This window comes from Dermochelys coriacea, chromosome 2 (genome assembly GCF_009764565.3).
Source record: "Dermochelys coriacea isolate rDerCor1 chromosome 2, rDerCor1.pri.v4, whole genome shotgun sequence".
In the NCBI taxonomy this organism is placed as follows: domain Eukaryota; kingdom Metazoa; phylum Chordata; order Testudines; family Dermochelyidae; genus Dermochelys; species Dermochelys coriacea.
In genome coordinates, this window is record NC_050069.1 from 184,604,666 (window position 1) to 184,632,395 (window position 27,730).

Here is a 27,730-nt window from a genome sequence, read left to right on the forward strand (position 1 = left end):
TTTGTTGAAGTAACATTTCTCAAAGTAAATGTTTTTGGTTTTAATGTATTTGACTCCCTTCTCCCCAAACATGTTGGATGTTGTGACTACTTCAATTTCTGTGTGTCAGTAATTTTTGTTTTGCTATTTAAATTGCAAAAATGATTCTGGTTCCTGTCATTGTCCCTTTTATGTTCCCTCGGAGTGTTTTGTTACACTCTTTTCTCGTATCTTGTCTTAAATTAGATTTTGAGCTCTTCTGGGCTGGACGTATCTCTCTTGTGTTTGGATGACAACGTTGTATGATTCAGGCTGTAATCCGATTGTAATGCAGTTTTGCTTTGTAATTGTCTGCCTAACTGTATAACCAGAAAAGCTGGTCAAACCCCAGGAGAACTAAAAGTCCCACGTCCCCCCCCCGCCCCCCAAATGTTTCCTGTTTTTTTTCAACCAACTAAAATTAAAATTTTAATTTTAATTTAATTTTTTTAACAATTCTGTAGTTGTCTCATGGTTTTTTCCACTGTATATAGATGTGTGTCTATTTAAATAATTAGATTAAATACCATTTTTAAAAATAAGATTCCAACAAGATTTGAGAAATGTACTAAGCACCTACCAGCCAAAGGACTAAATCTGCTAGTCAAAGGTTGAGACGAAAAAATATGAGAGGGTAAATTTCAGGTCAGTGCTGTGGTCCAAGTTCACCTCACCATCTTCAGCTGCTGGGATAGGAAAGATGGTTTTTATCTGTCCTGCTCCTAATATCTGGTGGAAGGAGAAGTTGCCATTTCAAATTTGAGATGAAGATTAAATTGGCTTCAGAACCAAAGTGAATTGTTGTTGCAAAAGAGAATTTGAGTCTGATCCAAAGAACATCCATAATTTTCACTGAAGTCCTTACAAGCTGGTTATCATGTTTCAGGATTAGGTCCTTTATGAAGGAAACAGGTTTATTCTTGTGATTTTTGGGGAAGGAGGAGCACCATAGCATAGCATTTTCATTTTTGTTTGTTTTTCCCTCTCAACTAGCATGGATCTTGTGAATTATGCAGAGTTTATGAAAAAAGCTGGAAATGAGAATTTTAAAAATGGAAATTATTTCATGGCCATCAGAAACTACGATGAATCCATACGTGTGCTCTTTCAGTTATTCCAGAGGGGGATGTAAGTATTCATCTAATGTATGACAGAGTAAATGATGAGAGAATTTTAAAGATAAATGGTCCAGCTATCTGAGGATAGCAGGACTCAGGAACCCTTGAGTTCTATTTTCAAGCTCTGATACTGACTTGACTTTGTTTTTTCAGTAGCCACTTTACATCCCTGATTCATTGTTTTCCCCATCTGTAAAATGGGCATGATATTAATCAAATTACTTGAACACCCCCAAAATAAGTGAGAATGATTGTAAATTAAAATAAGCTTAATTCAAGCTTGAATTAAACTATTTACTGTGACTTGCTTGTTTTTCTTTTTTTCTTTCACTCTGACTCTTTCTACTGGCATTGGGCTAGACCAGCGGTTCTTGAACTTCATTACACCGTGACCCCCTTCTGATAAGAATGACTGCACTGCTCTAGGAGGGGGGACTGAAGCCTGAGCCTGCCCAAGCCCCGCTGCCCCAGGCAGGATGGCCAAAGCGCAAGGGCTTTACCCTCCCCCACCCCCCAGTAGGGAGCCTGTAACTTGAGCCCCATCACCTAGGGCTGAAGCCCTTGGGTTTCGACTTCAGCCCCAGACAATTGGGCTTGGGCTTCAGCTTCAGCCCCGCGCCCCAGCAAGTCAACACCCATCCTGGTGTTACAATGGTGTGGTGACCCACTTTGGGAACTCCTGGATGAGTTACTAAAGTCCTTAAATCTTGATTTAAAGCAGAAGTTACTATAGGAGTGGGTGGAGGAGGTTCTGTGGCTTGCCATGTGCAGGAGGTCAGACCAGATGATCATGATGGTCCCTTCCTTCTTACAGTCTGAGTCTGTCTGATGTACTTATGCTCATCCCAACCCCCAAATGCTGTAGTATCTCGGCCCTTCGCACAAACTAATGAATTCATCATCACACTATCACTCTGAGGTAAAGAATGGAGGCATGGACATTTTGTGACAAAGCCAGGATTGTATCTCAGTCCAATGGGCTCCTCCTCAGTCCCAGGCCAATGCCTTGGTGTCTAGGTTCAGGATCTTTAGTATAAATTTTTCAAGACACTGCTTGGATCCACTGGTTTGGGGGGTTGCGACAGATCCCCAGCATTCAAATTACCAATATTCAAGAACCAAGTAATTAAATTAATGTACTTCCAGATCCTCAGCTGGTATAAATTTGGCTTCCCTGGTGTTATGCTAGCTCACGTCAGCCAAAGATTTAACCATGTATTTTTAGTTAGTGTTTCTTGGTTGCTGAAGCACTCTTCCTCCTTACCACCTGCAGGTCACACCCCCAGTGTTCCACTCAGGCCTTGGACCTGATCATGAACCCATCCAAATTGTTTAATTGAACCATTATACTTTCAGTATTTTCCTTCAGAGATGAAATAGACTGTATTTAACACACATCCTGAAAAGGGTGGGGTAGAATTTAGGTGGCATGCATGATTATAACTGTATTTCTTGACTTCACCTTGTAACATTAATGTTGTATTAACATAGGGTTTTTTCATATGTAATATTGCTTTAAGTGGTGGAATTATGTTAACTGAATTTGCAGGATCTTTGTTTCCTTTCTAGAGGATATCTTCTTGTACCATAATTCTGTTTGGTGGAATAAATAGAGTTTCGTCAAATTTTGTTCACTATAAAGTACCATTTATCTTTTTAAAATTGATTAAACATTAATATTGTTAATTTCATAGGGTTTCTCATAGGGACGTGGCTGTGTTATTGTGCAACAAATCAAATGCCTTTTACAGCCTTGGTAAGTGGGAAGAAGCATATCACTGTGCCAAGGAGAGCCTCCAGTGGGATTTGTCGTATGTTAAGGTACTGCACGTTTAATCCAACAGACCAGCAATGCTTGCCAGCTTTATTATTCTAAACAAGATTCAGAATTAGTTTTAAAAAGATTTGTACACTAATACAACACCTTGTAAGAAGAATAAGAGAATAGTAACTTCAGGATCCCTAATCAGAGCCAAATATATGTTTTGACATAAAAAAATTACAATTGCAATTGTATTTTGAATGACACGGAACTAGCTTACCGTGAATCCAGGTATAATGAAAACATAATTAAGTGTTGTTGTAGAATGAAATTCCCATGTTTCATTGCACTATGCAAGCTGTCTTTTGAAAAGTGGTTTCACTATGACCCCGATTCAGTGAAGCAGTTAAATTTATGCTTAAAGCCCTGTTGTCTAAGCCGTATAAATACTGCAACAGATACTGAAAAGTGGTACTAGGTTTTTGACATAACATGTGTTCAAGTGTTTTTCTGCACTGTGAGAGTTAAAATATATTTGATAGTTTGTTCTTTGGTTATTTTTCAAAGTCTTGATTTGAGGGTTCTCTGCTTTCTTTCTAGACACTTTAATGACATTGATAATATGTGAACTTGGCAGCCGATTTTTATGTGAAGGAATGCAACAGTGACCTTTTGCTGACTGCATCCCATGCATATTTTGTGAAATTCAACTACTTTGCCTATGACACTGGTGTGAATTTTATTTAAAAAAAAAAATCTGATTTTTCTCAGGGCCCTACCAGTGAGTGCCAACGTCCATATTTATTCTTACAGAATTCTTTGAGTTTGAGTTTAACAAACTGAGAGAGTAGCATTACAACTCACATGTGAGGTACATTTTGGGGCGTGATTAGTAATTTGGGACTAGAAAATCATGTTTAGTTTAATAACGAGGATCTCTGAATATTTTTGTTTACAAAAATATTTAATTTCCAAAATATATTGGGTCTTCAGGAGACTAAAACATTGTCGTATTCAGATGCCCACAATATTTCACAGCTTTGTTCTGTTGATACATGAGTAATTCTCTCAACTATTTAAAATGTTGATAACTTTGTATGTAGTTAGACAAAATCCTGTAAGTCTTATTCAGGAAAAAGTCCCATTGTAAAGTTACTGATAGTTTTCTGTAGGGCTTTCAGAAATGGGCTCCTAATTGTCCAAAATTAGAAATAACAAGATTTGATGACAATTTTTGTTGTTGTTTGTTTTTCCCCACTAGGGCTACTATAGATCTGGCTACTCGCTGCTGCGGTTGTCGAGAACTCATGATGCAGTTATTATGTTTTCTCGTGGTTTGACTCTTCTGTGTGGTTCTGTGGATCAATCTCAAATTGCTGATTTTATAGTTGGAATCTTCACAAGTGTTAATGGTAAATTGGAATGGAGGCTTGTATTTTATTTAGTAGGGACCGGACTGCTGAGGGGCTTGTGTATGGAATTTGGAGCCATTCTTCCTGGAATAGTTAATTTGGTCACTACTGATTAGGATCAGATTTTGAAGATTATTAACATCTGATAGCTGTACAGTGGCCACTGTAAATGGGGTGGATTGTCATAATCCTGTTTATAGATGAGGAATATCCACATTCCCAAAACACCACCACTGCCATGTAGATGAATGAGTTGTCACACACAAGTGCCCCAGTTGTGTTACAGTTAGAACTAGTTGAAATTTTTCATTAAAAAATAAAGTTGTGCGGAAGAGGAAAAACTTCATGAAACCTTTTACATTTTTTTTTAAATTCCTGCTAATTGAAAAATTTTGACTGAAAATGTATACAAAAACAGTTCAATTTGTTCCTTTGCCAAGTTTAGTCAATTGTTTGTTTTTTAGTTTGTTGATTGGTCACCTTAGCCACGTTGAAGGATTTATTCAAAATATAAAAATTTCTTTTTAAAAAAATTAGATTAAAAAAATGGAAAAATCGTTTGCTAAAAATAATTCTGCAGATTTTTTTTTTAAATCAGTCCATTTAGAACACTATTGGAAGGAAAATGTTTTCAAATGGTTTGAAATTCCCATTATTTTAGTGAGAGGGTAAAGGAGGAGAAGCAGTAGTGAGTTTTAGTCAGTTCTAATTATAATATGGTTTGGCTGGGCCTCAGAAAACTTGGATAACCTGGGAGACAGCACAAGGCTGGAGAAAAAGTAAATGTAGTACTGATTTTGCAATAAAAGAAAGAAGATTGATCTTGGCAATTGCCACTTTTTAACTTTAACTACCATCCCTAGTAAAACAATAGAACAGATATCAAGAGGAACAATCACAAAATGTTTAAAAAGGAAACCGAACCAAGAGCTATATGAATCTTCCCAGGCAAACTTGCTTGCTCTTTTGGACAAAATTGATGGATGTAAAGCATTCAGTAAGTTTAATTCAGAATGACTTGGAAAGGAATACTGTCATGTGTATTAAAAACTGACCAAAAGACCGAGATCCAAAGCCCATTGAAAGGGAATCTTTCCATTAATTTAATGGGCCTTAGGGCTTAACAATAATGCAATGAATTTAACTGAGTGCAGTCTGGAGGTTTAGGGCCTAATTTTTCTGAGGTTGTGAGCACCCACAGCTCCCACTGACATCAGCTGGAGTTATGGATGCTCAGCAGTTATAACGGGGATTGTTGTGTGGTACAGTCTTAGCTAACGTCCCTATTAGTGTCTGGTGGAAGGAATGACAGCATGTCAGTGAAATGTGCAGTTGATACAAAAATGGGCTGAGTTGCAAATACAGTTAGGATAGAGAAAGTGGACCTGGAAAATAAAGGAAATATAAGCAAAAAATCTCAAAATGAGATTAATCTAGAATACATGTAAGTAAACACGTCCAGAGAAAGATAATCAGAAATGCTCACTCAGTGGGAAGCATTAATGCTGAAAGAGACCTGCAGTGGGAGTGAGCAGCCAATTAGACTTGAGTTTGCAATGTTATGCGGTAGCAAAGCACCGGTGCCATTTTGGGCTGCATACTCCAAGTCATACCACAGAACCGGAGAATAGTCCTCTACAGTACTGGTGTGACAAGCACAAACAAATTGTGACAAACTGAAGAGAATTTAGAAATGAACATTACAAATGATTATGGAGCGGAGGTGACATGGAGGTATAACAAGAACAATAAAAAGAACTGAACATGTATATCTTGGTCAAGCAAGACTTGTGGGGATATACGTTCTCCACATATATGAATGATGTAAGCACCAGGGAAGCAGAGTAATCAGTTGTTAATACTTAGCATTTTTCAGGTATTTTTAAAAAGCACCATACATCAATTGATTAATTTACACAACATCCCTATCCCCTCCCTCGCAGCATTTTACAGATGGGGAAGGTGAGACAGAAAGGTGAAGTGACTTGCCCAAGGCCACAAAGTCAGGGAAGAGCCAAGACTAGAACTTAGGACGGGCTGAATCATAATGCTGTATTGGTTTCTTCCAGCCCACGCAGCTTTCCTTTTCAGTGGGCAGATCAGGGAATAGCTAGGAGTAATGAAGAAAGAGGAAAATTTTAGGCTTAACATCAGGAAAAACTTGCAGTGAGATGTATTAAGTTGTGGAATATTCTCCCAGAGCAAATTATAGAAAGGCCTGTGATGGTAGCAGTGGGAAGAGGGAAAAGAACACATGCAAAAGGATACTTGGCTTTTCCCATCCCACCAACTACTTATTTCTTTGGCAGAGTCAGACCCTTCTCTCCTAAGCTCCTACGTTCCCTCCTACATTGTTGCTCAATGGTCTGGTTTACAAGCTTTGCCAGAGAGAGCCCAAGGGCATGCCATCTGGCGTCCAGCAATGCCTCTCTCTCACTTGCTTCAGGCACTCTCATTCCTCTTTTAATGAGTTTGGTTACTTACTTCAACTTCTCTGTTCATACACAATAAATAGAAAAACTGGAGGAAGGTTTTAGATTTTTCATGGGCTTCAGAGAATTTTCAAAAGCAAATGGTTAATTTCACATTGTTAATTAAATCTGTGGCACCTGAAAATAATGCACCCTTACTAATTATTGAGCAGACATCTCACTAGTATTAGTTATGTGAATTGTATGTTCTAATTTGAAATGTTTCAATGTGTTAATCACTACTGAAGAATTGACCATATGAAATGAATTGATGTATTTGGAGAGCACAGCTTGTAAAAGTTGCATATGCTAAACACTTAAGCTTCTTTTCTTATTTTCTTAGATGAAAAATATATAGCACCGTATTTTCTTTCCATTTTTAAGAACATTTTGAATGAAAGATTCGATCCATTAGTTTGGCAGGTGGTAATAGAAAAACTAGCCAAGAAAGGAATGTGGCAGGTAAGTTTACCTCTGTGCCAGGAATATTAGTAAAGCTGTTTTGTTTATTATTTTATTTTTCAATAATAAGCTTTAATTTTCTTTAATTGCTTTTTAAATCTGAATTTATTGTTCCCCTGTGCAAATGTCTTGATTTTTAGAATTTGAGTAGAAAATAGTTTCTAAAATTCTTTCCATTTTTAAAGGGACACAGTCAACTTCAAAAACTTTTTTATTTATGTTTCTTTTTGTTTATTGTGGTTACAAGATGCTTCAAAAGACTGTAACTGAAAGAGATTAGAGAAAAAATGTCTTAATTTGCATTTATGGTCTGTTTTACTGTTTCTTTGGTATGACCAGTCTGTCTTCTGATTAGTATGGGTCTTTAACACAGCAACAGAGAAGTGGAGAACAAAAATTGGAATATATGATTGCTAAACCACAAAAACTAGCTAGAAAACTCACTAGCGGGTGTAGTGTCTGCAATTTAATTTAATTCTCACTTTTTTTTTTTTTTACAGACCAGATTTGAAGTTGATGATAATTCTTTAAATTCTGAATGATGTAGTGACCATCTAGACAGATCATGTAATGCAGTGATACTTGGACTGAAGCTCGTGAGCTGCAAGTGACTCTTTAATGTGTGTCCTGTGGCTCTTGGCAGCATAATATTAAAACACTGTGTGATTTAATTATTAACCAATCAGGATGTTTTTGCTATGTTGTTAACCATTTGTAGTTGATAAAAGAATAATACTTGGTCAGTCATTTTGCTGTGAGAATGATCTGTATAAGCTAAATATTTCCCCTGTCATACTGCTTAAATATGAATATATAGCACTACAGTAAATAAAACAATGAAGTCCCACTACAGTGGCTCTTTTGGGTAATGTTGATCGCTAATTTGGCTTCTGAACCACTGAGGTCTGTAGCACTGGTCTATAGTGTTTCCTGCTTCAGAGCACCAGTTGAATCTTAAGCAAACACATGTTGCCAGAGAGATGCTTTTGTCACTGATGATGCTGGAGCATAAACACGATGGCAATTGCTACAGCACTGCAGTGACTTATGCCTGATGAGAAGCTCGGGTAGGGAAAATGTGTTTGCCAAAGTAAAGGATTTAATGAGTGAGAAGGAAAAAGAAGCTTTAGTGTTTTGAGAATCTGATAGGATATTACCAACTTTTGATAGGCAGTAATAAACATATCTGTAGAGAGGACTGGTCAGATTTTTCCCTTTAATGTTTGTTGATGCATTTAAACAAACTTTAAAATTAATTTCTGAATGCTTGTAAGCTCATAAATATTTGTTTTTCCTAGTCCTTGATGTTGGTGGCCGCTGAGAGAGACAAGTTGCCGAGAAATCTGAGAGTCACTCATTTATCACTGAAGGATCTTTTTGAGGTACAGTGCTGTCACATGTATTTTATTTAACAAGATGACTGACTGTCTTTCTTTTTTTTCCCACAGTTGTTTTACTAAGTGACTTAATATTCTGTGAATAAGAATGAGCACAGATTAAACAAACATCAGTTTGAAAAACGTATGTCATTAGTGCTGGTCAAAACATTTTTTCTGAAATTGTCCCCTCTTTTGTCAAAAATTTTAGAAATTTTTCAGTGAACTGTATAATACACTAATTCTGTAACAAAAAATAGGCAGCTTGTTTGTGTCAGCTTTGGTAACCAGCACTATAAAATCAAGTTGATAAATCAATTGTGAGTGTGGCAGCTGTGTTAAATTGACAGTATTTCACGCCTGAGGTTACTTATAATCTGCATTGGACATAAGTTTAGAAGGATTAGATTTTTACTGGTAAATGTTGATTTCACTATACACACACACACAAACCAATGAAAAAATATTTCTGCTGATAATCAAAATTTACAGATACGCAAAGTAAGAAAAATGTTGTTTGAGAGCTTATTGGAGTTTGATTTAAGGATGTTTTCTTTACATATTTTGATACGTGATGTTGACAATTTGTGTTTTTAATGGTTCTGAAGCTTTAACTTTTTGAATCGCAACATCCACTGTAATTAAATAGTTGTCCAACCTCATTTCCCACGGCCATGAAAATTTAAATCAATAAAAATGAAAAATATGCCTAAAAATAAACATGGATATTATCTGGCAAAGTTATAAACAAATAGAAATCGAATTCTGCCATGCTTAGACAGAGTGCATTTTTATGCACTGTGGGTGACCAATTCCTGTCCCGCTCTACAAAATCCAAGTAAAGGGCCTTACTCAAGGAATATATGTAGGATTTGGGGATGGAATACTCCCCTCCCCTCCCTTCCCTTCCCCCATCTAGTGGTAGGGTGCTGAACACCAGCATGGCTATTCCACAGCAACTGCTATAGCTAATAAAATGCAACCAGGGCTGTTGTCTCTGTGTGTAGGGGATTTGGCAAGCTGGATCGGTATATTCATAGATCCACTGGCCCTGAACCCTAATCCCTTCATCTGAGATAATGGCTCTGTGCCAGTCAGTGGGTTTGGAGCCTTCACCCTCAGATGACATCTCCTCCATAGACTTGCTCTTTCTTTCCTTATGAAATCCCACAGATTCTGCTGCATTTGGGGCCTTTCAAAGCTTTTATCTCAGCAGGGAGGATTTCTGCCTATATAAACACTGCAATCCTGATCCTGCTTTCGTTGACTTTAATGACAACTTTCCCATTGTCTTCAGCAGTGCAGGATCAAGCCCTGTCCATAGGTTATCTCAGTTTCAAAGAGGGCATAATTTAACTCGCAATTTAACCTATAGTATGCCCACAGGAGGGCATAATTTAACATGCCCTGTCGTATGACATGTACTAATCAATGAGTTGCAATTCCAACATCAAAGCAGGGGCTACAGAATCTCTTTTGAATTATGAAACTAGCCATCCATAGATTTTCTGTTTGGCTTTTTTAACCTAAATCAGATTACTTTTATGTCTCATATTACTGTTGTGTGCAAATTGTGCAATATGTTAACAGAAAGGATTAAAAACCTTCTGTTGTGGAATTGTACTGAACCTGCTGTTGATGTGAGTCTTTACAGTGAGCTTATGCTTAAGGTTCTCTTTGTACTGCTATTAAATGCCTCATCTTCGGTGGTTTGAAATCAGATATTGGAAAGTATAAGAAAATATATAAATTAGGGGACTATAAAGTAAGCTCTGTACAGCGACATTTACTGGCTAAAAGTTTAACACTGTACTAGGGCATATATGATGGGATGTGGCGGGTTTCTACATATCCTGTAATTCAACAGCACAATTAGTATTTTTACTGTACATCTTTGAACCTGGGGCTGTTTTTTACTCATATTGGTGGAAAACTGTTCCATGGATGGTGCAGGGAAGAGGAGAAGACCTGAGAAGGAAGGGAAGGCAAAACTAAATGTAAAGACATTTAACCACATTAGCTGATCATAGCTTCTAATTGCCACAGAAAAATTTGTCTATATTTAATTAATGTGCATGGTGTAGAGGGTTTTTATAAAAGGCCCATGATCTAGGAGCCATACTTCTCAGATGGCCGAACTGAAGCCTACAGATAGAGAGAGATGCTGGTAAACTTTATAAGACTGTGTTCCTTACTAGCATGATTGCCATTATGAAATAATAGTACACATCATCATCATCATCATCATCGTTCCTGTTAAGCCTCTGGTATTTAGGGCAGTGACGAAGCTCCTCTACTCTTTCTGGCAAGTCTTTCAGTGGTGCCCCAGGTTTCTCAGCTCAGCTTTGACAGTTCTTGACCATGTTGTTTTCAGGCAGCCTTGTTTTCGCTTGCCCTCAGGTGTCCATCTTATTGCTAGTCTGGTGATGGAATCGGTTTCCATCCGAAGCACATGGCGAATCCATCTCCAACACCTCCTGGCAATGATGGTGCTCAGATTCTCTGGGCTGCACTGTGTCAATAGATCTTGGTTTGAGATTGTTCTTGGCCAAAAGATATGGAGGATTTTTCTGAGGCAGGTTGTATGAAATGAAGACAGTTTGGACATGTCATACTTTCTCATTCCCGAGCATTCTGCACTATAAAATAGTGTTGAAAGTACACAGTTCTGATAAATCTTGCGTTTGGTTTTGGTGTTGTGTTTTGATGATTTCCAGACTGTATTTAAGCTCCTGAAGGTGTTCCTGGCTTTATTGATTTTGTTCCGGATGTCCTGGCTTGTTCCACCATCCTGGCTGATGGTGCTGCCCAAGTATGGAAATGTTTCTACACTGATGAGAACATAATCCTCTATCTGTACTGGTGATGGTGAGACAATATTAAAGGTCATGATATCTGTCTTATTGCAGTTGATTTTCAGTCCAATTTGCTGGCTGAATGGGTTGAGTCGAGTTGTTTTTTTCTTGTATATGGTGTTGGGTATGTGATAGGAGAGCGACGTCATCTGCGAAGTCCAGGTCTTCAAGGGATGAGAAGAGTGTCCATTTAATGCCTCTTGGTATGTCTTCTGTTGTATGCCGCATTACTGGATGTAACATTAGTGGATGGCAATGTTGAAGAGGATTGCAGACGTGACATACAGACATACTCCAGCTTTGACTTCAAAACTGAGCTCACTGTGATCAACACTGCATGTAAAGTTGAAATAGAAGCTTTTGGTGACATTGATTACATGAAAAGGAATTCCAGATGCCCACAGAGTGTGCCATAGGGCTGGTCCTGTGAATGCTATCAAATGCCTTCTCAAAGTCTGTGAAATTTATGTAGAGTTGCCATTGCCGTTCTAAGCACTGTTCTGTTATGTTTCGTAGAGTGACTGTTTGGTCTGTGCATCCACGTCCTTTCCGAAAACCAGCTTGCTCTTTTCTGGGAATGCTATCAACTGCCTCTGATGCACGCTGGACTATAATCTTACACAATACCTTGCTTGGCACAGATAAAAGTGTGGTGCCACGCCAGTTATTACAATCACTAAGAGTTCCTTTCTTTGGTATCTTCACTATAACCCCATTGATCTACCCATCTGGCACTTTTTCCTTTTCCCAGACTGATGTAAATAGAGAGTCCAGGATAGATGCTGCTAATTTAGGATTTACCTTGGACAATTCTGCATTCAAGTTATCCTTGCCAGGAGCTTTCCCATTTTTTGAGGATTTGGTGGCTTGAATGAGCTCTTCCTTAGTTGGGTTGTCTGTGTTGATACCAAGATCTTCTTTTGCCTCCTGGATGTTTTCTTCCTCTTTAGGTGGCTCCCTGTTGAGCAATTCTTTGAAATGCTCTGTCTAGTGCATTTCTTGTTCTTTTTCGGCTGTTAGTAGGTGTCCTTGTTTGTTCCTGATGAGAGTGTTTGTTGGTGTCTGCTGTTTACCACTGATAAGCTGTGTCATTTTGTAGACGGTTCCTTGTTCACCACAAGCAGCTGCATCCTCTGTTTGTGTTGCCAGATTATCAATAATATGCCGTTAGTCCGCTCTCACAAGGCATTTGACCTCCCGCTGTTCCTTGCTATACTGCTTGTGGTATTTGTCCTTTAGCTTCTGGGATTTAATGTCTAAAACTTTTTTTCTTCAGGGCTCGTCTGGTTTCTATGGCATTCCAAGTGCTGGGTGTAATCTACTTCTTCCTTCTGTTCTGCCTGTAGCCTAGACAGGCTTCACTGCTGTGTTTATAAATTGCTCTTACTTTGTCCCACTTCTTGTTGATCTCCTCATCTGCATTCCTCTCCTCTTCATCAAGGTCTGCAAGTGCTTGAAACCTGTTATTTAACTGCAGAATGAAGACTTTCTGCATTTCAAGGGACTTGAGCTTGTCACTATCATAACGTTTGGTGAACCCACACTTCTCAGTTTTACTTGATGGAGGCTGTCAACAGGTAGTGGTCACTGCCAACATCTGCACCCCTTTTCACTTTCACATCTGTCAGTGAGCGTCGCCATTTGCCATTGATCCTGATATGGTCAATCTGTTTCTTATCGCTGCCATTTGGAGAACACCATGTCAGCTTGTGAATTTCACGATGTTCAAATAGGGTTTTGCCAATGACTAGGTCATTCATATTTCAGAAATCAACAAGCCTTTCTCTGTTTTCATTCATAGTGCCACGCCCATGTCTTCCCATTGCTCTGTTGTTGTTGTCCTTACCAACCTTGGCATTCAGGTCTCCCATGATGATAGTTAGGTCATGATGTGGTACTCTCTCTAACTACACCTCTAGTGCAAGGTAGAATTTGTCCTTTACTTCTTCATCGCTGTCGTTTGTTGGAGCATAACTCTGAATCAGGATGCTATTATGTTTCCCTTTCAGTCTGGTTCTCATAAATCTGCTGCTGATGGATTTCTATTCAAGCGGGGAATGCTCCACTCCCTTTTTCTAAAGGATGGCAACACCCTCATGGTGTTGTCCATCACCCTGTGTAGAAATCAGCAAAGTTTCTCCCAAGGCTGCTGTTAATCTTCCTGATCCCGTCCATCTGTTCTCGCTGACACCCAGGATGCGTAAGCTGTAGCGTCTAATCTCTGCTGTGACCTGAGCTAGCTTCCCTGCTTCGTACATTGTCTGTACCTTCCAAAAACAAAATTTGGTTTTCGTCTTGGTGTTGAGCACTTCAGTCTTCATGCCAGTGGCTTTCTTTCGGCTTTTACCACTGGCAGTCATATGGGTCATTGACTCCTGAAGACCGTCACACACAGTAATTGTCGATTTTTTTTCCGTCACTGTTTCCATAACATATTTTGTTTTTTTACGGGACAGGGTTGTTAGCCCTGTGCCTAACCCTGAACCAGGAGGACCAGGGTGTCTGTTTTGTCTGGTTCCTCCCCCACAGACAAATCCAGCATGGCTGAACCTACCAGGAACAAAAATCCCCTGCCGACATAGACTCTGGGGATCGTTAGAGCACGCAAGCTGTCCCATCATGACAAGGCACGTATAACAGAGGACAGAATAGTACACAGTGTTTAGGTTAATCTCATTCTAATACTACCAATTTTTGTTCCTGAAATTTTTCCCATGGAATTTTTGTATATGTGGAAGAGTGTGTAAAAAAATTCAAGAGGGAAAATCCACAAATGTTGTTCCTCCTTTTGAGGAAATAAGAGAGAGAGTGCCTTTTTCTGCTGGAGTTTTCAGTGCTGCTTTTGTTTTTGTGGGTGTATATAGTATTTTCACTTTGGATTGTGCACAAACAGTAACTTTTGCAAATCCAAATTCTCAGAGAGAGAGAGACTCTCTGTGTTTTGCATGTGTGATATATAAAAAAACAAACAAACAACCCTTTGGATTGAGAGCTCTTTGGGGGCAGGGATGGAACAGAACAGATTCCTGAACCTGGTCTGGGGCTCTAGTTGCTACTGTAATATAAATAATACATATGTGAAATTAAATTTAATATTGGATAAGGCAAGTGGCTAATATGTATTCATTTGCATTGCCTTTGTAACACTGAATTCCTAAGTAGACAAACTTTGCCTGGGCTGAAAAGGTAACAGGACTAAAAAGATGATTTCTTTCACATATGTAAAATAATATAACTGTAATATATCTATTTCTTTATCAGAAATATGTCCTGTTTGGCCATTATGAGAGAATGGAAAGGGTACCAGAATTGGTGGAGTGGCTGATCACCATTGGAGCAAATGTTGGGAGCATTGGAGCATACCCACTCCATGCAATCATCAACCTCTGTATCAAAGCAAGTGAGTGACATCCCATGTCAGTATAAAACAAAAGCAACCATAGTCAACCTACAGCGAATTTGCAGATAAAGCTCATATTTAACAATCTAAGCACAAATCCAAAATATATAATCTTCCATAGCTCTAGTCATTACTCTTTTTAAAAAAAAAAAAATTTTTTTTACTTGAACTAAGTGTCCAGTTCATGTGTACCTGGGAGTCCTGTGAGCCTAATAGTGACCCTCTCTTCTTTTGATTCAAACCTGAAGTGTAACTTATGTGACCATCTCAGACCCTGAATGTGTCAACTCTGGAAAAACCTGTCTGGGGATCAGGGTACATGTTTAAAATTTGCAGGCCAAATTCAGAGTTGCACATGTTAGGGGAAAAAAAAAAATTTTTATCTCCAACAAAGCAACTTGACACCATTTGTTGCTTGATATTTTACACTATAATTCCCTCTCTGTCGCCCTTAACTTTTAAAGAAAAAGTCTTTGATAGCTTGTCTGCCCACCTCGGGGGGGGGGGGGGGGAAGAAGGGGAGGAGATCAATAATACTTCCCCATATCCTGTCCTAATAGGACAAAGTATGCTGTTCAATAATATGTGGTTTTAATTTATAATCATTTCAGAAGGGAACCATCTTTTCAGATGGCTACTGGATGAGATACCAGACTTGAAGGGTAGTATCAACCAGCAAGACCAGGAAGGTTGCACAGTCTTGCATGTCGTGGCCTCTCATTCCAGTGGATATCCTATGAAACGTATGTAATTAAAAATGGACTTTCATTAGCATGGGCTTATGTTTTTTATGGCAAAAGAAAAAAAAAAAAACTCCAGACATTGATATTCTTTATTTCATGCCAAGGAGAATGACATAAGACTTGCAGGCTCAGTGTACATTTATAACTATAGCAAATATAGCGGAACTTAAAAAATTATAGGGCACTACTTTGGTGGCCAATTTCTTTTACATTTTGCATAGTTATTCTGTGTAAGGTCTTTTATTTTGGTTTGTTGATTAAGATTTAGCCACAACTTGCTGCAATTTATTTACATCTTTCTTGGTCCATTTATGTATTGATGCTCTCAGAAATTTAAAAGAAAATTTAGGCCTCAAACTAGTCTGAGTTTTTTTCACTTTTAGAGGAGAACCAAATAAAAAACTTCTCTTGATGTCAGTTGCAGTGTGTCTTGGCTTAGACATGTAAACTTTGAGAGCTGCTTTTCTTTAGCTGTCTTTTGGGGGTCAAATAGCCCTGCCATCTCTGTGGATGCTTTTATCTTATCTTAGAAACCTAATTTTACTTTTTATTTGCATTTCTTAATAAATCCACTGGGTAGCAACAGGAAGTAAGCATCAGTCCTGAAGTTACCCTAGGCTTTTTGTTCATTAAATACAATGGTATTCTGGTGCCTCCTTTTGATCATCTGTGTGCGTCTCATTCATACTCTTTTTAAGCTAGTTTGCTGTAGAGGAGTCACATTTCTTCTCTCCCAGCTATCCCATTGGTTGCACAGAGAGTACAGTTCTTGCAAAACAGATAATGGAAGAAATTTCAGAGCCATCTTGTTGACAAAACTTAGTTAAAATAACATGAATGGCAAGGCATACGTGTACAAAAGCAAGAGAACTGTGTTAGTGTGCAAAGGTGTCTCACTTCTTCCCAACCTTTTCTTCTTCAAGTTTTGCCTGGTATTCTAGCAAGTGGGACACATACAGTGATTGAAGTTGTTAATCTTGCAATTGTGTCTGAGGAAAGTGGAAATAACCTGATGCAGTTTTCCTAGCAATCATTTGCACTCCTTTCACTTGCTTGGCTGATCCTTTGATTCTCTAATGTTGCTCCTTGCTGTTCTTTGGCTGTGATTTATAGCACATGTTCAGCTGTTTGAGGCAGCGAGTACATCTCCTTCTCTCAAGGTAGCACAATGCCAATCATAGTGGAATGTGACTAAGTGTGACAGGAGTATAGAGTCTTGTCGTATACTAAAGATATTGTGTCAAGCTTTGAATCATAATTTATATTTTGGGGTTTGGCCTATAATGTTTGTTCTTCAATGTTTTAGAGGCAGTTATATTCGGATACTAGCTTCCTTTGAAGAGAATGGTAGTACTGTCATATTTATCAAAATGGAGATAACGTATGCAATAAGGCTTATTAGGTAATCATATTTTTATGCCAGTCCTGATATGAAAAAGCCTAGTGACCAGCTATGGTTTCACACTAATCTTCGATACTTTTGAACATGCTTTCCTCTTTCACCAACCAATCCACTAACCAAAACAAAAATCAGTCCCCCTACCCCTCCCCCCAAAATCACACACAATCTCCAAAACAAATTGATAAAATGCCTTGTTTCTTGTAACGGCTTCTATAAAATTGAGCTATTCTTTCTTTGATTAAAAAAGCATTTGAAACCATGGCAGTGATTTTTCTTTCATTCTGGACAAGAAGATTGTGCTAACTCTCTACTGTATTTATTTTATGTTTCAGGTCAGACAGAAAATGTGCAGATGCTCCTAAATACTGGGGTGGACCCCACTATTCCAGATGCACAAGCAAGGTGTGCTGCAGATATCTTGAAAAAAAACAAAAACTTCAAGGCGGTAGATATAATCAACAATCATTTAGCAAGACATGCTCCTTCCTCTAAGGAATCACCAGGTACTGATTGCTTTTCCTGTTTTAAATGACATTCTTCATGAACAGAAATGTTACATTTCTCATAAGCTGTAATAGGTAAGTTTTTATAGCATTCTTCTCTGGTGGAAGTGTATCAAAGTGTGCTGTTGTTGCCACCCTATTTCCCCTTTGTTCTCTGCATCTTGTCCTTATTTCCAAAGGCCTATGTAACACCCCCGCTGACGTTTCTAACTTTGTACTGCACCGTCCTGAAGCCTCTCTGGTTTGCCAGTGATGCCTTTTCAATGCCCTGTTGTCTGCTTCTCCCATAGCTACCTCTGTGGTTTTTTTTCAAACTGCCTTTGATGCACAGAATGCCCTCTTAGCCTTGACCTGCTGAATTACTACTTTGGCCGTGTATAGATTCCTCCTGAAGTGTTACTGCTTCTGTGATAAATCCTAACATCATTTGTTTTTATTTAAAAAAAATTCTACCACCAAGTTGTTCACGTCCAAACTGAATTATTGCTGCAATTGTTGTCCTTTCACGTTCCTTCCCCTCTCTAACCCTAGTCAGCCCCTCTCATTGTTCCCTGTGCAAGAAACAGACCCCAGTCCTGTAAACGCTTACTTATGTGCTTAGCTTTAAGCATCAGTGAGACTACTCATCTGCTTAAGGTTACACATGTGCGTAAATAGTTGTAAAACTACTCTGGCTGTCTCCAGCTATCATTCTTATGTGGTCTGTCACTTGGATAAAGTTACATTCTGCAAAGCTGCTGGCACACTCATGCTGAGGCTGGACTTTTGTTTTTAGGGCATTTGTAAACCACACTGTCATTGTACATTATCTTGAGTATGGGATAAATTGGGAGGTATTACATTACCCTCTCACTATGTTTTTATTTTAAAAATGTGTTTTTATCCATATAAGCTTCCAATAAAATGTATATATAATTATATTTTTAACCAACGCGCCCCCCCATTTCCCCCCCCTCCCCCCCAGGAAAGAGCAAAAGCAAAGCCTCAGTTGATGAAACCAACTCTCTTCTGGATGCTTTTGAGCAGTTCTTGATGTTTTGCAGTCCTGAAAACCAAGCACAGCATAAAAATTTGTTGAAGCACGAGACGGTTCAGAGATTTCTGAAGCTTTTGTCTACTGTAAAAGGTAAAGTGAATTCCCATCTCTCCCCTTCACAAACTTAATAGTACAATATATTTCATGTTAACATGTAGCGTGTTTTCCACAAGTATCTGTAACAGAAATAATTGCAGAAAAAATATTACTTCCTATTCTTGTTGGTGGATTTTGCATTTTTTAATTTAAACTTTTTGAAGAAGAATACAGAAACAAAAAAAAAACTCAATACAATGAAAAAATACTTAATTTTATACAGCAATTATTAATGCCATAGCAAAAGAATGTAAACATACCAAGTCTGTTCTTTTATGCTTTTAACTCCTGTGTTGGTGGTTGTGGTGGTGGGTATGTGTTTGTTTAATTTTGACATGGGGAAAGGACCAGTGCATGACCCTTTGTATACTAGTTTCAAATATAATCTAAAACGGGGTGGGCAAACTTTTTGGCCTGACGGCCACATCGGGGTTGCGAAACTGTATGGAGGGCCTGGTAGGGAAGGCTGTGCCTCCCCAAACAGCCGGACCCCTTGCCCCTTACCCAACCCCCCGCCCCCTTACCATGCTGCTCAGAGAGCAGCAGGAGCTCGCAGCCCCGCTGCCCGGCAGGAGCGACGGAGCACTAGCGGCGCGCTGAGGCAGCAGGGGAGGGGCCAGGGGTAGCCTCCCCGGCCAGGAGCTCAAGGGCTGGACAGGACGGTCCCGTGGGGCGGATGTGGCCCGCGGGCCGTAGTTTGCCAACCTCTGATCTAAAAGGTGGTGTGTTTTAATAATTGTCATGTCTGTGCCATGTTACATCATAACTGCATTAATGCATGTATGTGCAACGAATGTTACTATATTTTCCACCACTTTATCACCAGTGTGAATTACCTTAATCAAAGCTGTATTTGACAATTTTTTTCAATCATACTGAATAAACTGGAGGTGTGTTAGCGTTCCATTTTCTGCCGATTACACATCGTGCTATTAATGACCCTTTTAGTACCTATTCCATGGTGTTTGCTGGGAGATTTAATTTTAGTCTACTAATTTCAATATACCGAGTTTGAAGAGGGGGCAGATCTTTGTATTCAGAACTGCAGAAAGACTTATGCATATATTCTGCTTTTTATGGCAGTTTCTGGCAAGAAAAAATTACATAGGACAGGTTAGCTGATGGATGGTAGCATCTCCAGCATTTTCTGTGGTTAACTAAACTTGCGTAATGTTAGACATTCTGGTATGAACCCTGTTTAAGAGGTGCAACTTCTTTCTTTTTTTTTTTCCCTTCTTCTTCTTCTTCTTGAAACATTTATACATTTCTCAACCTCAATAAGGAAGATGTGTGTGCCTTTGGCATTTTGTTGTGACACTGAGAAAATGACCACACTTTGAGCTGGATGTGTGATTACCAGCTTAAGGGGGCATACCATACTAGCTCTGATTGAACTAGTGCGCTAAAAGTAGTATGGTAGCCACAGCAGGAGGGGCTAGCTGCCCAAGTATGTGCCCTAGTACAGATATGTACTTGAGGTATGCCAGCTTGATTGGCGCTAACATGGGTATATCTTCTTGAGCTGGGATTTACACCCTCCCATCTCAAAGTGTAGATTTATACCCTGAGAGCGTTGATGTGAGCATCAGAAGTAGCAGCCTCTAAGGAGAAATAACTCGATTGCAATGCCTGATCCTGGAAAGCTGGTTTGATAGTATTACAGAATCTTTTCTACCAGTTGAGATACAGGTCAACGGTCATTTTATGTGGCTAGCCATTGTTGTAAAAGGGATCTCTCGAGCAGAGAGAAGAACTGAAAAAAACTTAGGATTCCTACATAATCTTGAATACAAGTTATCATATTTTCAGGGTGCTTGCTTCCTTCCTTGCCCACCTGTTAACTTAGTTTAGGGTAAAGAAAGAGAAACTCTTTGTGGAGGGAAACCTGCCTTAACACCCTCCCCTGAAGAATGGTAAAAGCTTTTCCCATGGATGTTTGACTGAGGTACATATTATCAGTCTGTTTTAAATGAACTTGCTTTTGTTTATCTGGCATGTTGATGAAGTCTCAGAGCTGTAAACCCAAAGATCATTTACCCACAGAAAGTAATTTGCATACATATTGAAACCTACCTACAGGTAAAATTTGCATGCGTTTTGGCATTACCACTGTGAAGACTGAACTCAGAGCTTGAGTATTTTCCTATTGAAACATAAAAAACAATGCAACTGGGAGCAGTGGCCAAGCCCTGTTTGTTATGTCTGGAATGGAAGGGGAGTTGCATTGACTCTCTTCCTCTAAGTACGTGACCCAAAGCACATGACCCAAAGCACATTAAAGTCAACGGAAAGACTCCAATTGATTTCAGTGGACTTTGGATCAAGCCCTAAATTACTAGGATTTAAGGGAGGTAGCGGGACTCTTGAGAATAAAGCAGTGGAATAGAGAAGACATATTTCAGGCAAGGACAGATCTTGGGAGACAGGCCAGTCCTTGCTTACAGACAGCCCCCCAACCTGAAGCAAATACTCACCAGCAATCAAACACCATCCAACAGAATCACTAACACAGAAACCTATCCTTGCAACAAAGCCCGTTGCCAACTGTGCCCACATATCTATTCAGGGGACACTATCATAGGGCCTAATCACATCAGCCACACTATCAGAGGCTCATTCACCTGCACATCTACCAGTGTGATGTATGCCATCATGTGCCAGCAATGCCAATCTGCCATGTACATTGGTCAAACTGGACAGTCTCTACGTAAAAGAATAAATGGACACAAATCAGACCTCAAGAATTATAACATTCACAAACCAGTTGGAGAACACTTCAATCTCTTTGGTCACTCGATTACAGACCTAAAAGTGGCAATTCTTCAACAAAAAAAACTTCAAAAACAGACTCCAACGAGAGACTGCTGAATTGGAATTAATTTGCAAACTGGATACAATTAACTTAAGCTTGAATAGAGACTGGGAGTGGATAGGTCATTATACAAAGTAAAACTAAAACTATTTCCCCTTGTTTGTTCCCCCCCAACCCCCACTGTTCCTCAGACGTTCTTGTCAACTGCTGGAAATGGCCCACCTTGATTATCACTACAAAAGGTTCTCCCCCCACCCCCCCCGCTCTCCTGCTTGTGATAGCTCACCTTAAGTGATCACTCTCCTTACAGTGTGTATGGTAACACCCATTGTTCCATGTTCTCTATGTATATAAATCTCCCCACTGTATTTTCCACTGAATGCATCTGATGAAGTGAGCTGTAGCTCAGGAAAGCTTATGCTCAAATAAATTTGTTGGTCTCTAAGGTGCCACAAGTATTCCTTTTCTTTTTGTGAATACAGACTAACACAGTTGCTACTCTGAAACCTGTAGAGGAGAGTGAGCCTAGGATGCAGTTTGAAGGCTTAAGGAGGGGGAAGGTGTCATGGTGCTAGGAAGCCACTTTCTGCTCACCTCCACTTGCTTAGCCATAGCAGAGAGGGCCAAAGATGCCAGGGAGGATCACAAAAGTTGGTGAGGGCTGACAGCAGATGGAGCTTCCACTGTTAGGTTTCGCTCACTTTTAGGAGAGCAGCTGTCACTATCCTCATGTCAGGGAACATAGTTACTCTTCTCCCCTGCTGGCTCAGTGCACCTCCCCCATCTTGTGTCTTTCATGTGGGGATGGATAGGAGCAGCAAGGCACCCCTTCCGTATGGTCTCCCTTTTCTACCTACCCCAGTTACATGAGCTCTACCCCATCACACATGCAACTGCCAGACTTTCCTCAGGACCAACAACCCCCATCCTCAGAAGCTGCTGACTTGCTCTCAGGTGCTGCCCTACCTCCCCTTTCCTGCCCAGTGACACTTAAGAGAAATACCCTGGATTCTGCTTTTAGAAATCTGGTTTCTTCAGGCTAGAGAGTTCTGGCTGGGCTCCTGCTTTGAATAGAACGGGGTATTGGCTGTGTCACCTGCTTATCAAACAGTGTGTTGTCTGAATGGTGGTGTGCTTCCTTTGAGCTCTCGCAGCTCCTGTTGGCCCTCTCCAGGCAGCCTAGGTTGCTATAAACCACATGCTGGGTCTAGAAGGGATGAATGGAGGTGTGTGCTCTGAGGGACTTTTCTCCTCAGTCCCCTCCCACCACAGCTGCTATGGGGAGCCAGCACTTCAACTCACAGGCAGACAGATGCTCTAGTTGAACTTGAGTTTCTCACGGCCTTGCTGTCTGCTGACCCCACCGAATGTGGGGAGTTCGCAGCCTGCCAGGCCTCAGCTCCCTGCAAGGTCACGGTACCAGATCAGACCAACCCTGAGGCGTGGCTCAAGAGTCGGACTGACCACGAGTGGTAGCTCAGCCCACATAGTGCTGGGCTTGCAACGAGCGCTAGTCTCCACATGCTATCTTCACCGCAATGCCTCTGCATCAGCTATGTCTATCCTGGCAGAGGTTGGGTTCACAAACCACCCCAGGTTCCCTGAGGCATCCTTGACAGATCCCTGTTTTACTGGTCCCCAAAGTGATAGCTTTATGGCAGGCTTCGAGGTGCCTTTTAGCCCAGCTCTAAGATGGTATGTACCAAGTTTTTCTGATGCTGCCAATAGCGTTTTGCCACCTGTCTCTGAATCTCCCTTGAGGAGCAAAGCAAAATATAGATCTGTTATTCCTGGAAGGGCTATCGCATGTCCCCCTAAAACTCAACACTTGGCTAACAGCTGTTTTCTAAAAGATAAACATTTTTAATTTTTCTTCCCTTCTGCAGCATTTCCCAAACTTTGGAACTCCGGGCCGGGGAAGTGATATGCTGGGATACCATAGGGGTGAGAGGTGGTGGATCATGGTAGTTTTTCAGCATAAGGATATTGGAATTTAAAAACAGGAAATGTTTCATCTTTACAAAAACTAAAACTTAACATTTGATCAAACAGTTTTCTATCTTGATCTTAGAAAGCTGTGCACATACTATGGTTGCATACTGGATGTGTGAGAGAAGGGGAACACCGCTTGGCAAGCAGTCAGACCAGAAGGCAATTTTGGTGATGGGAAATGCTACAAAGGCTCTGCTAATCTCTAACTGTGTAACCCCCAGTATGTTTTGGAATGTACTGTTATAAATATGAAAGCCTGTAAGGGAGTTGTGATTAAATGGGCATTTAAAAAAGGTAATCAGTTGTAATCAGAAAAAGTAATCCCTGGTCTACTCTCTATCCATCCAGCCTTTTATGCTTCACTCATGACCATGCCACTGAGTCTCTACTCTACTCTTCTTCACCCAGATTTTCAGGATACTAACCCTTTCATTTTTATAGCTATTAAATAGATTCTTTCCATTGTGCCTAGTCTCCTTCTGAGTAGATTCTTTCTCAACCCCCCCCTTTTTTTCTAAATTCCAAAGAGTCCAAGGCTTTCAAGATTTGTGAACACGTTCAAGTGAAATTTTTCTCAGAAAAGAGAGAGCATAAAAATGATGGCATTTTCTTATTCAACAGAGCTGCACCCTGTGTCAGTGTTCTGTATGCTGCCTTTAGTGACAAAAATAAATATTAGAATTGTAAAGCCAACAGAGCTAAAAGAAACTGTGATTTGTTCTGGCTTACAGCAGAACTATTTAAATTAATTCCTACCATAGGGACAAATTTTGCCCTCAATTACACCAGAGCAATCCAGTTAAAGAACTTGAAGACAACTGAGTTGCACAGTTGAAACTGAGAGCAGAATTTAGTCTGCAGAATCTTTTATTCAAATCTTTCTGAGCTGGCAGTTAGAAAACTATGTATGTACTTGTATAAACCCAGCAAACTTGATCTGGAAATAATTGGTAGATGGCAAACACGGAATCCCATGTTACTATTTTGTTTAGAGTCACTCTTCAAATAGAACTGTGTTAAGATCCAAATCCAGAGCCTGGGTCCTGGGCTGACAGAGGTGTGGAAGAGGGGGATGAAGCAGCCTTCTGGCTCCCATGGGAATAGAGAGGACAGGAACATGTTTGCTGCAGCAGCCTTGCTTCCTGACTCACCTGTGCCCTTTTTTTGCTCATTGCTGCACAGGGAGTTCATGTGGTTTGGGGCTTTGTGTTGCTGTGGAATGCATACCCCCTGTCTGTCACATCCTCTGTACAGCAGAACCACACCAGTTCCACTTCTAAGGACCTGAGTTTTGCCCTAAGTGTCTATGTCTGGACTCTAGTAAATTGATCTCTCTGTTAGGGTATGTCTACACTACGAAATTAGGTTGATTTTATAGAAGTTAATTTTTAGAAACTGATTTTATACAGTCAATTGCGTATGTCCACCCTAAGCACATTAAGTTGGCGGAGTACGTCCTTACCACCGTGGCTATCCCACAGTTCCCGCAGTCTCCGCTGCCCATTGGAATTCTGGGTTAAGCTCCCAATGCCTGATGGGGCAAAAACATTGTCCTGCGTGGTTTTGGATACATGTTGTCAGGCCCCCCTCTCTTCCTCCCTCCCTCCGTGAAAGCAACAGCAGACAATAGTTTCATGCCTTTTTTTCCTGGGTTACCCATGCAGACGCCTTAGCATGGCAAGCATGAAGCCCGCTCAGCTCACCATCACCGTATAGCTCCTGGATGCTGCTGGCAGACGCAGTACTGCATTGCTACACAGCAGCAGCTCCTTGCCTTCGTGGCAGACGGTGCAGTAGGACTGATAGCTGTCATGTGTCTCCTGGGTGCTCCTGGCAGACCTCAGTGAGGTCGATCAGGGACGCCTGGACAGGCATGGCTATTTTCTCTCTTAGAGCACCGAATGGGAGCCAGAGACTCCAGATCATTCTCTTCTTTAAGTTTCATCTCATGGAGATTGTCTTGCCTGGAATATCATGTGAGTTGGAAGCTTCTGCCTCAGGCTGCTCTCCCAGCTGGCAGCACCGTGTGGTCGCACCTACCCCAGCCTACCCCTTGCTTCCATGGCTCATGAAGCCTGGACAGTAGTAAGGAGCAGTTCAACTGTAGGCTGAGCAAGTGCAGAATCATAGAATATCAGGGTTGGAAGGGACCTCAGGAGGTCATCTAGTCCAACCCCCTGCTCAAAGCAGGACCAATCCCCAACTAAATCATCCCAGCCAGGGCTTTGTCAAGCCTGACCTTAAAAACTTCTAAGGAAGGAGATTCCACCACCTCCCTAGGTAATGCATTCCAGTGTTTCACCACCCTCCTAGTGAAAAATTTTTTCCTAATATCCAATCTAAACCTCCCCCACTGCAACTTGAGACCATTACTCCTCGTTCTGTCATCTGCTGCCACTGAACAGTCTAGATCCATCCTCTTTGGAACCCCTTTCAGGTAGTTGAAAGCAGCTATCAAATCCCCCCTCAGTCTTCTTTTCCGCAGACTAAACAATCCCAGTTCCCTTAGCCTCTCCTCATAAGTCATGTTTTCCAGTCCTCTAATCATTTTTTGTTGCCCTCTGCTGGATGTTTTCCAATTTTTCCACATCCTTCTTGTAGCATGGGGCCCAAAACTGGACACAGTACTCCAGATGCGGCCTCACCAATGTCGAATAGAGGGGAATGATCATGTCCCTTGATCTGCTGGCAGTGCCCTTACTTATACATCCCAAAATGCCATTGGCCCTCTTGGCAACAACAGCACACTGTTGACTCATATCCAGCTTCTCGTCCACTGTAACCCCTAGGTCCTTTTCTGCAGAACTGCTGCCTAGCCATTCGGTCCCTAGTCTGTAGCAGTGCATGGGATTCTTCCATCCTAAGTGCAGGACTCTGCACTTATCCTTGTTGAACCTCATCAGATTTTTTTTGGCCCAATCCTCCAATTTGTCTAGGTTCCTCTGTATCCTATCCCTACCCTCCAGCATATCTACCTCTCCTCCCAGTTTAGTGTCATCTGCAAACTTGCTGAGGGTGCAATCCACACCGTTCTCCAGACCATTAACGAAGATACTGAACAAAACTGGCCTGAGGACCGACCCTTGTGGCACTCCACTTGATACCGGCTGCCAACTAGACCTGGAGCCATTGATCACTACCCGTTGAGCCCGACAATCTAGCCAGCTTTCTATCCACCTTATAGTCCATTCATCCAGCCCGTACTTCTTTAACTTGCTGGCAAGAATACTGTGGGAGAGTGTGTCAAAAGCTTTGCTAAAGTCAAGGAACAACACGTCCGCTGCTTTCCCCTCATCCACAGAGCCAGTTATCTCGTCATAGAAGGCAATTAGATTAGTCAGGCATGACTTGCCCTTGGTGAATCCATGGTGACTGTTCTGCATTTCCTCTCCTCTAAGTGCTTCAGAATTGATTCCTTGAGGAGCTGCTCCACGATTTTTCCAGGGACTGAGGTGAGGCTGACTAGCCTGTAGTTCCTCAAATCTTCCTTCTTCCCTTTTTTAAAGATGGGCACTACATTAGCCTTTTTCCAGTCATCTGAGACCTCCCCAATCGCCATGAGTTTTCAAAGATAATGGCCAGTGGCTCTGCAACTGACAACTCCTTTAGCACTCTCGGATGCAGCGCATCTGGCCCCATGGACTTGTGCTCATCCAGCTTTTCTAAATAGTCCCAAACAACTTCTTTCTTCACAGAGGGCTGGTGGTAGAATGTGCCTTTGGACATTTAAAAGCTCACCAGCGCTGTTTGATGACCAGGTCAGACCTCAGTGCAATCAATATTCCCATTGATATTGCTGCTTGTTGTGTGCTCATAATATCTGAGAGTAAGGGGGAGACGTTTATGGTGGGATGGGAGGTTGAGGGAAATCACCTGGCGTCCGATTTTGAGCAGCCAGACACCAGGGCGATAAGAAGAGCACAGCAAGGCGCGCAGCTCATCAGAGAGGCTTTGAAAACCAGTTTCATGACTGGCCAGGCTACGGTGTGACAGTTGTGTGTGTTTCTCCTTGATGCAAACCCGCCCTGTTTTGTTGATTTTAATTCCCTGTAAGCCAACCACCCTCCCCTCTTTGAAATAAAGTAACTATTGTTTTGTAACCATGCACTCTTTCTTTATTAATTTTTAAAAAATGAGATAAAGGACAAGGTAGCCCAGGTGGAGTGGGGGAGGAGGGAAGGACAAGGCCACATTGCTTATTGTAGCCACACTAAAAATCCAACTGTTGGAATGACAACCTTCTGTTTGGGCCATCCTCTGTAGTGGAGTGGC

At 40.8% G+C, this 27,730-nt stretch overlaps 1 protein-coding gene across 8 annotated transcripts in view; it reads left to right on the forward strand.

The window, feature by feature from the left end:
- TRANK1 (tetratricopeptide repeat and ankyrin repeat containing 1) overlaps nucleotides 1–27,730 on the forward strand; it is a 114,768-nt gene that overhangs the window by 49,321 nt on the left and 37,717 nt on the right. For 6 of the 8 annotated variants that reach the window (XM_043508803.1, XM_038388693.2, XM_038388697.2 and 3 more), the window contains 9 exons: nucleotides 1,012–1,146; nucleotides 2,831–2,957; nucleotides 4,160–4,310; nucleotides 7,125–7,243; nucleotides 8,542–8,625; nucleotides 14,736–14,874; nucleotides 15,486–15,617; nucleotides 17,352–17,522; nucleotides 18,487–18,648. In XM_043508803.1, the coding sequence (XP_043364738.1) occupies nucleotides 1,013–1,146; nucleotides 2,831–2,957; nucleotides 4,160–4,310; nucleotides 7,125–7,243; nucleotides 8,542–8,625; nucleotides 14,736–14,874; nucleotides 15,486–15,617; nucleotides 17,352–17,522; nucleotides 18,487–18,648 (1,219 nt within the window). In that variant the 5' untranslated portion in view covers nucleotide 1,012. Of the gene's footprint in view, nucleotides 1–1,008; nucleotides 1,147–2,830; nucleotides 2,958–4,159; nucleotides 4,311–7,124; nucleotides 7,244–7,825; nucleotides 7,864–8,541; nucleotides 8,626–14,735; nucleotides 14,875–15,485; nucleotides 15,618–17,351; nucleotides 17,523–18,486; nucleotides 18,649–27,730 lie in introns of those variants that run through there. The other 2 variants (XM_043508804.1, XM_043508806.1) reach the window with 2 other exon arrangements.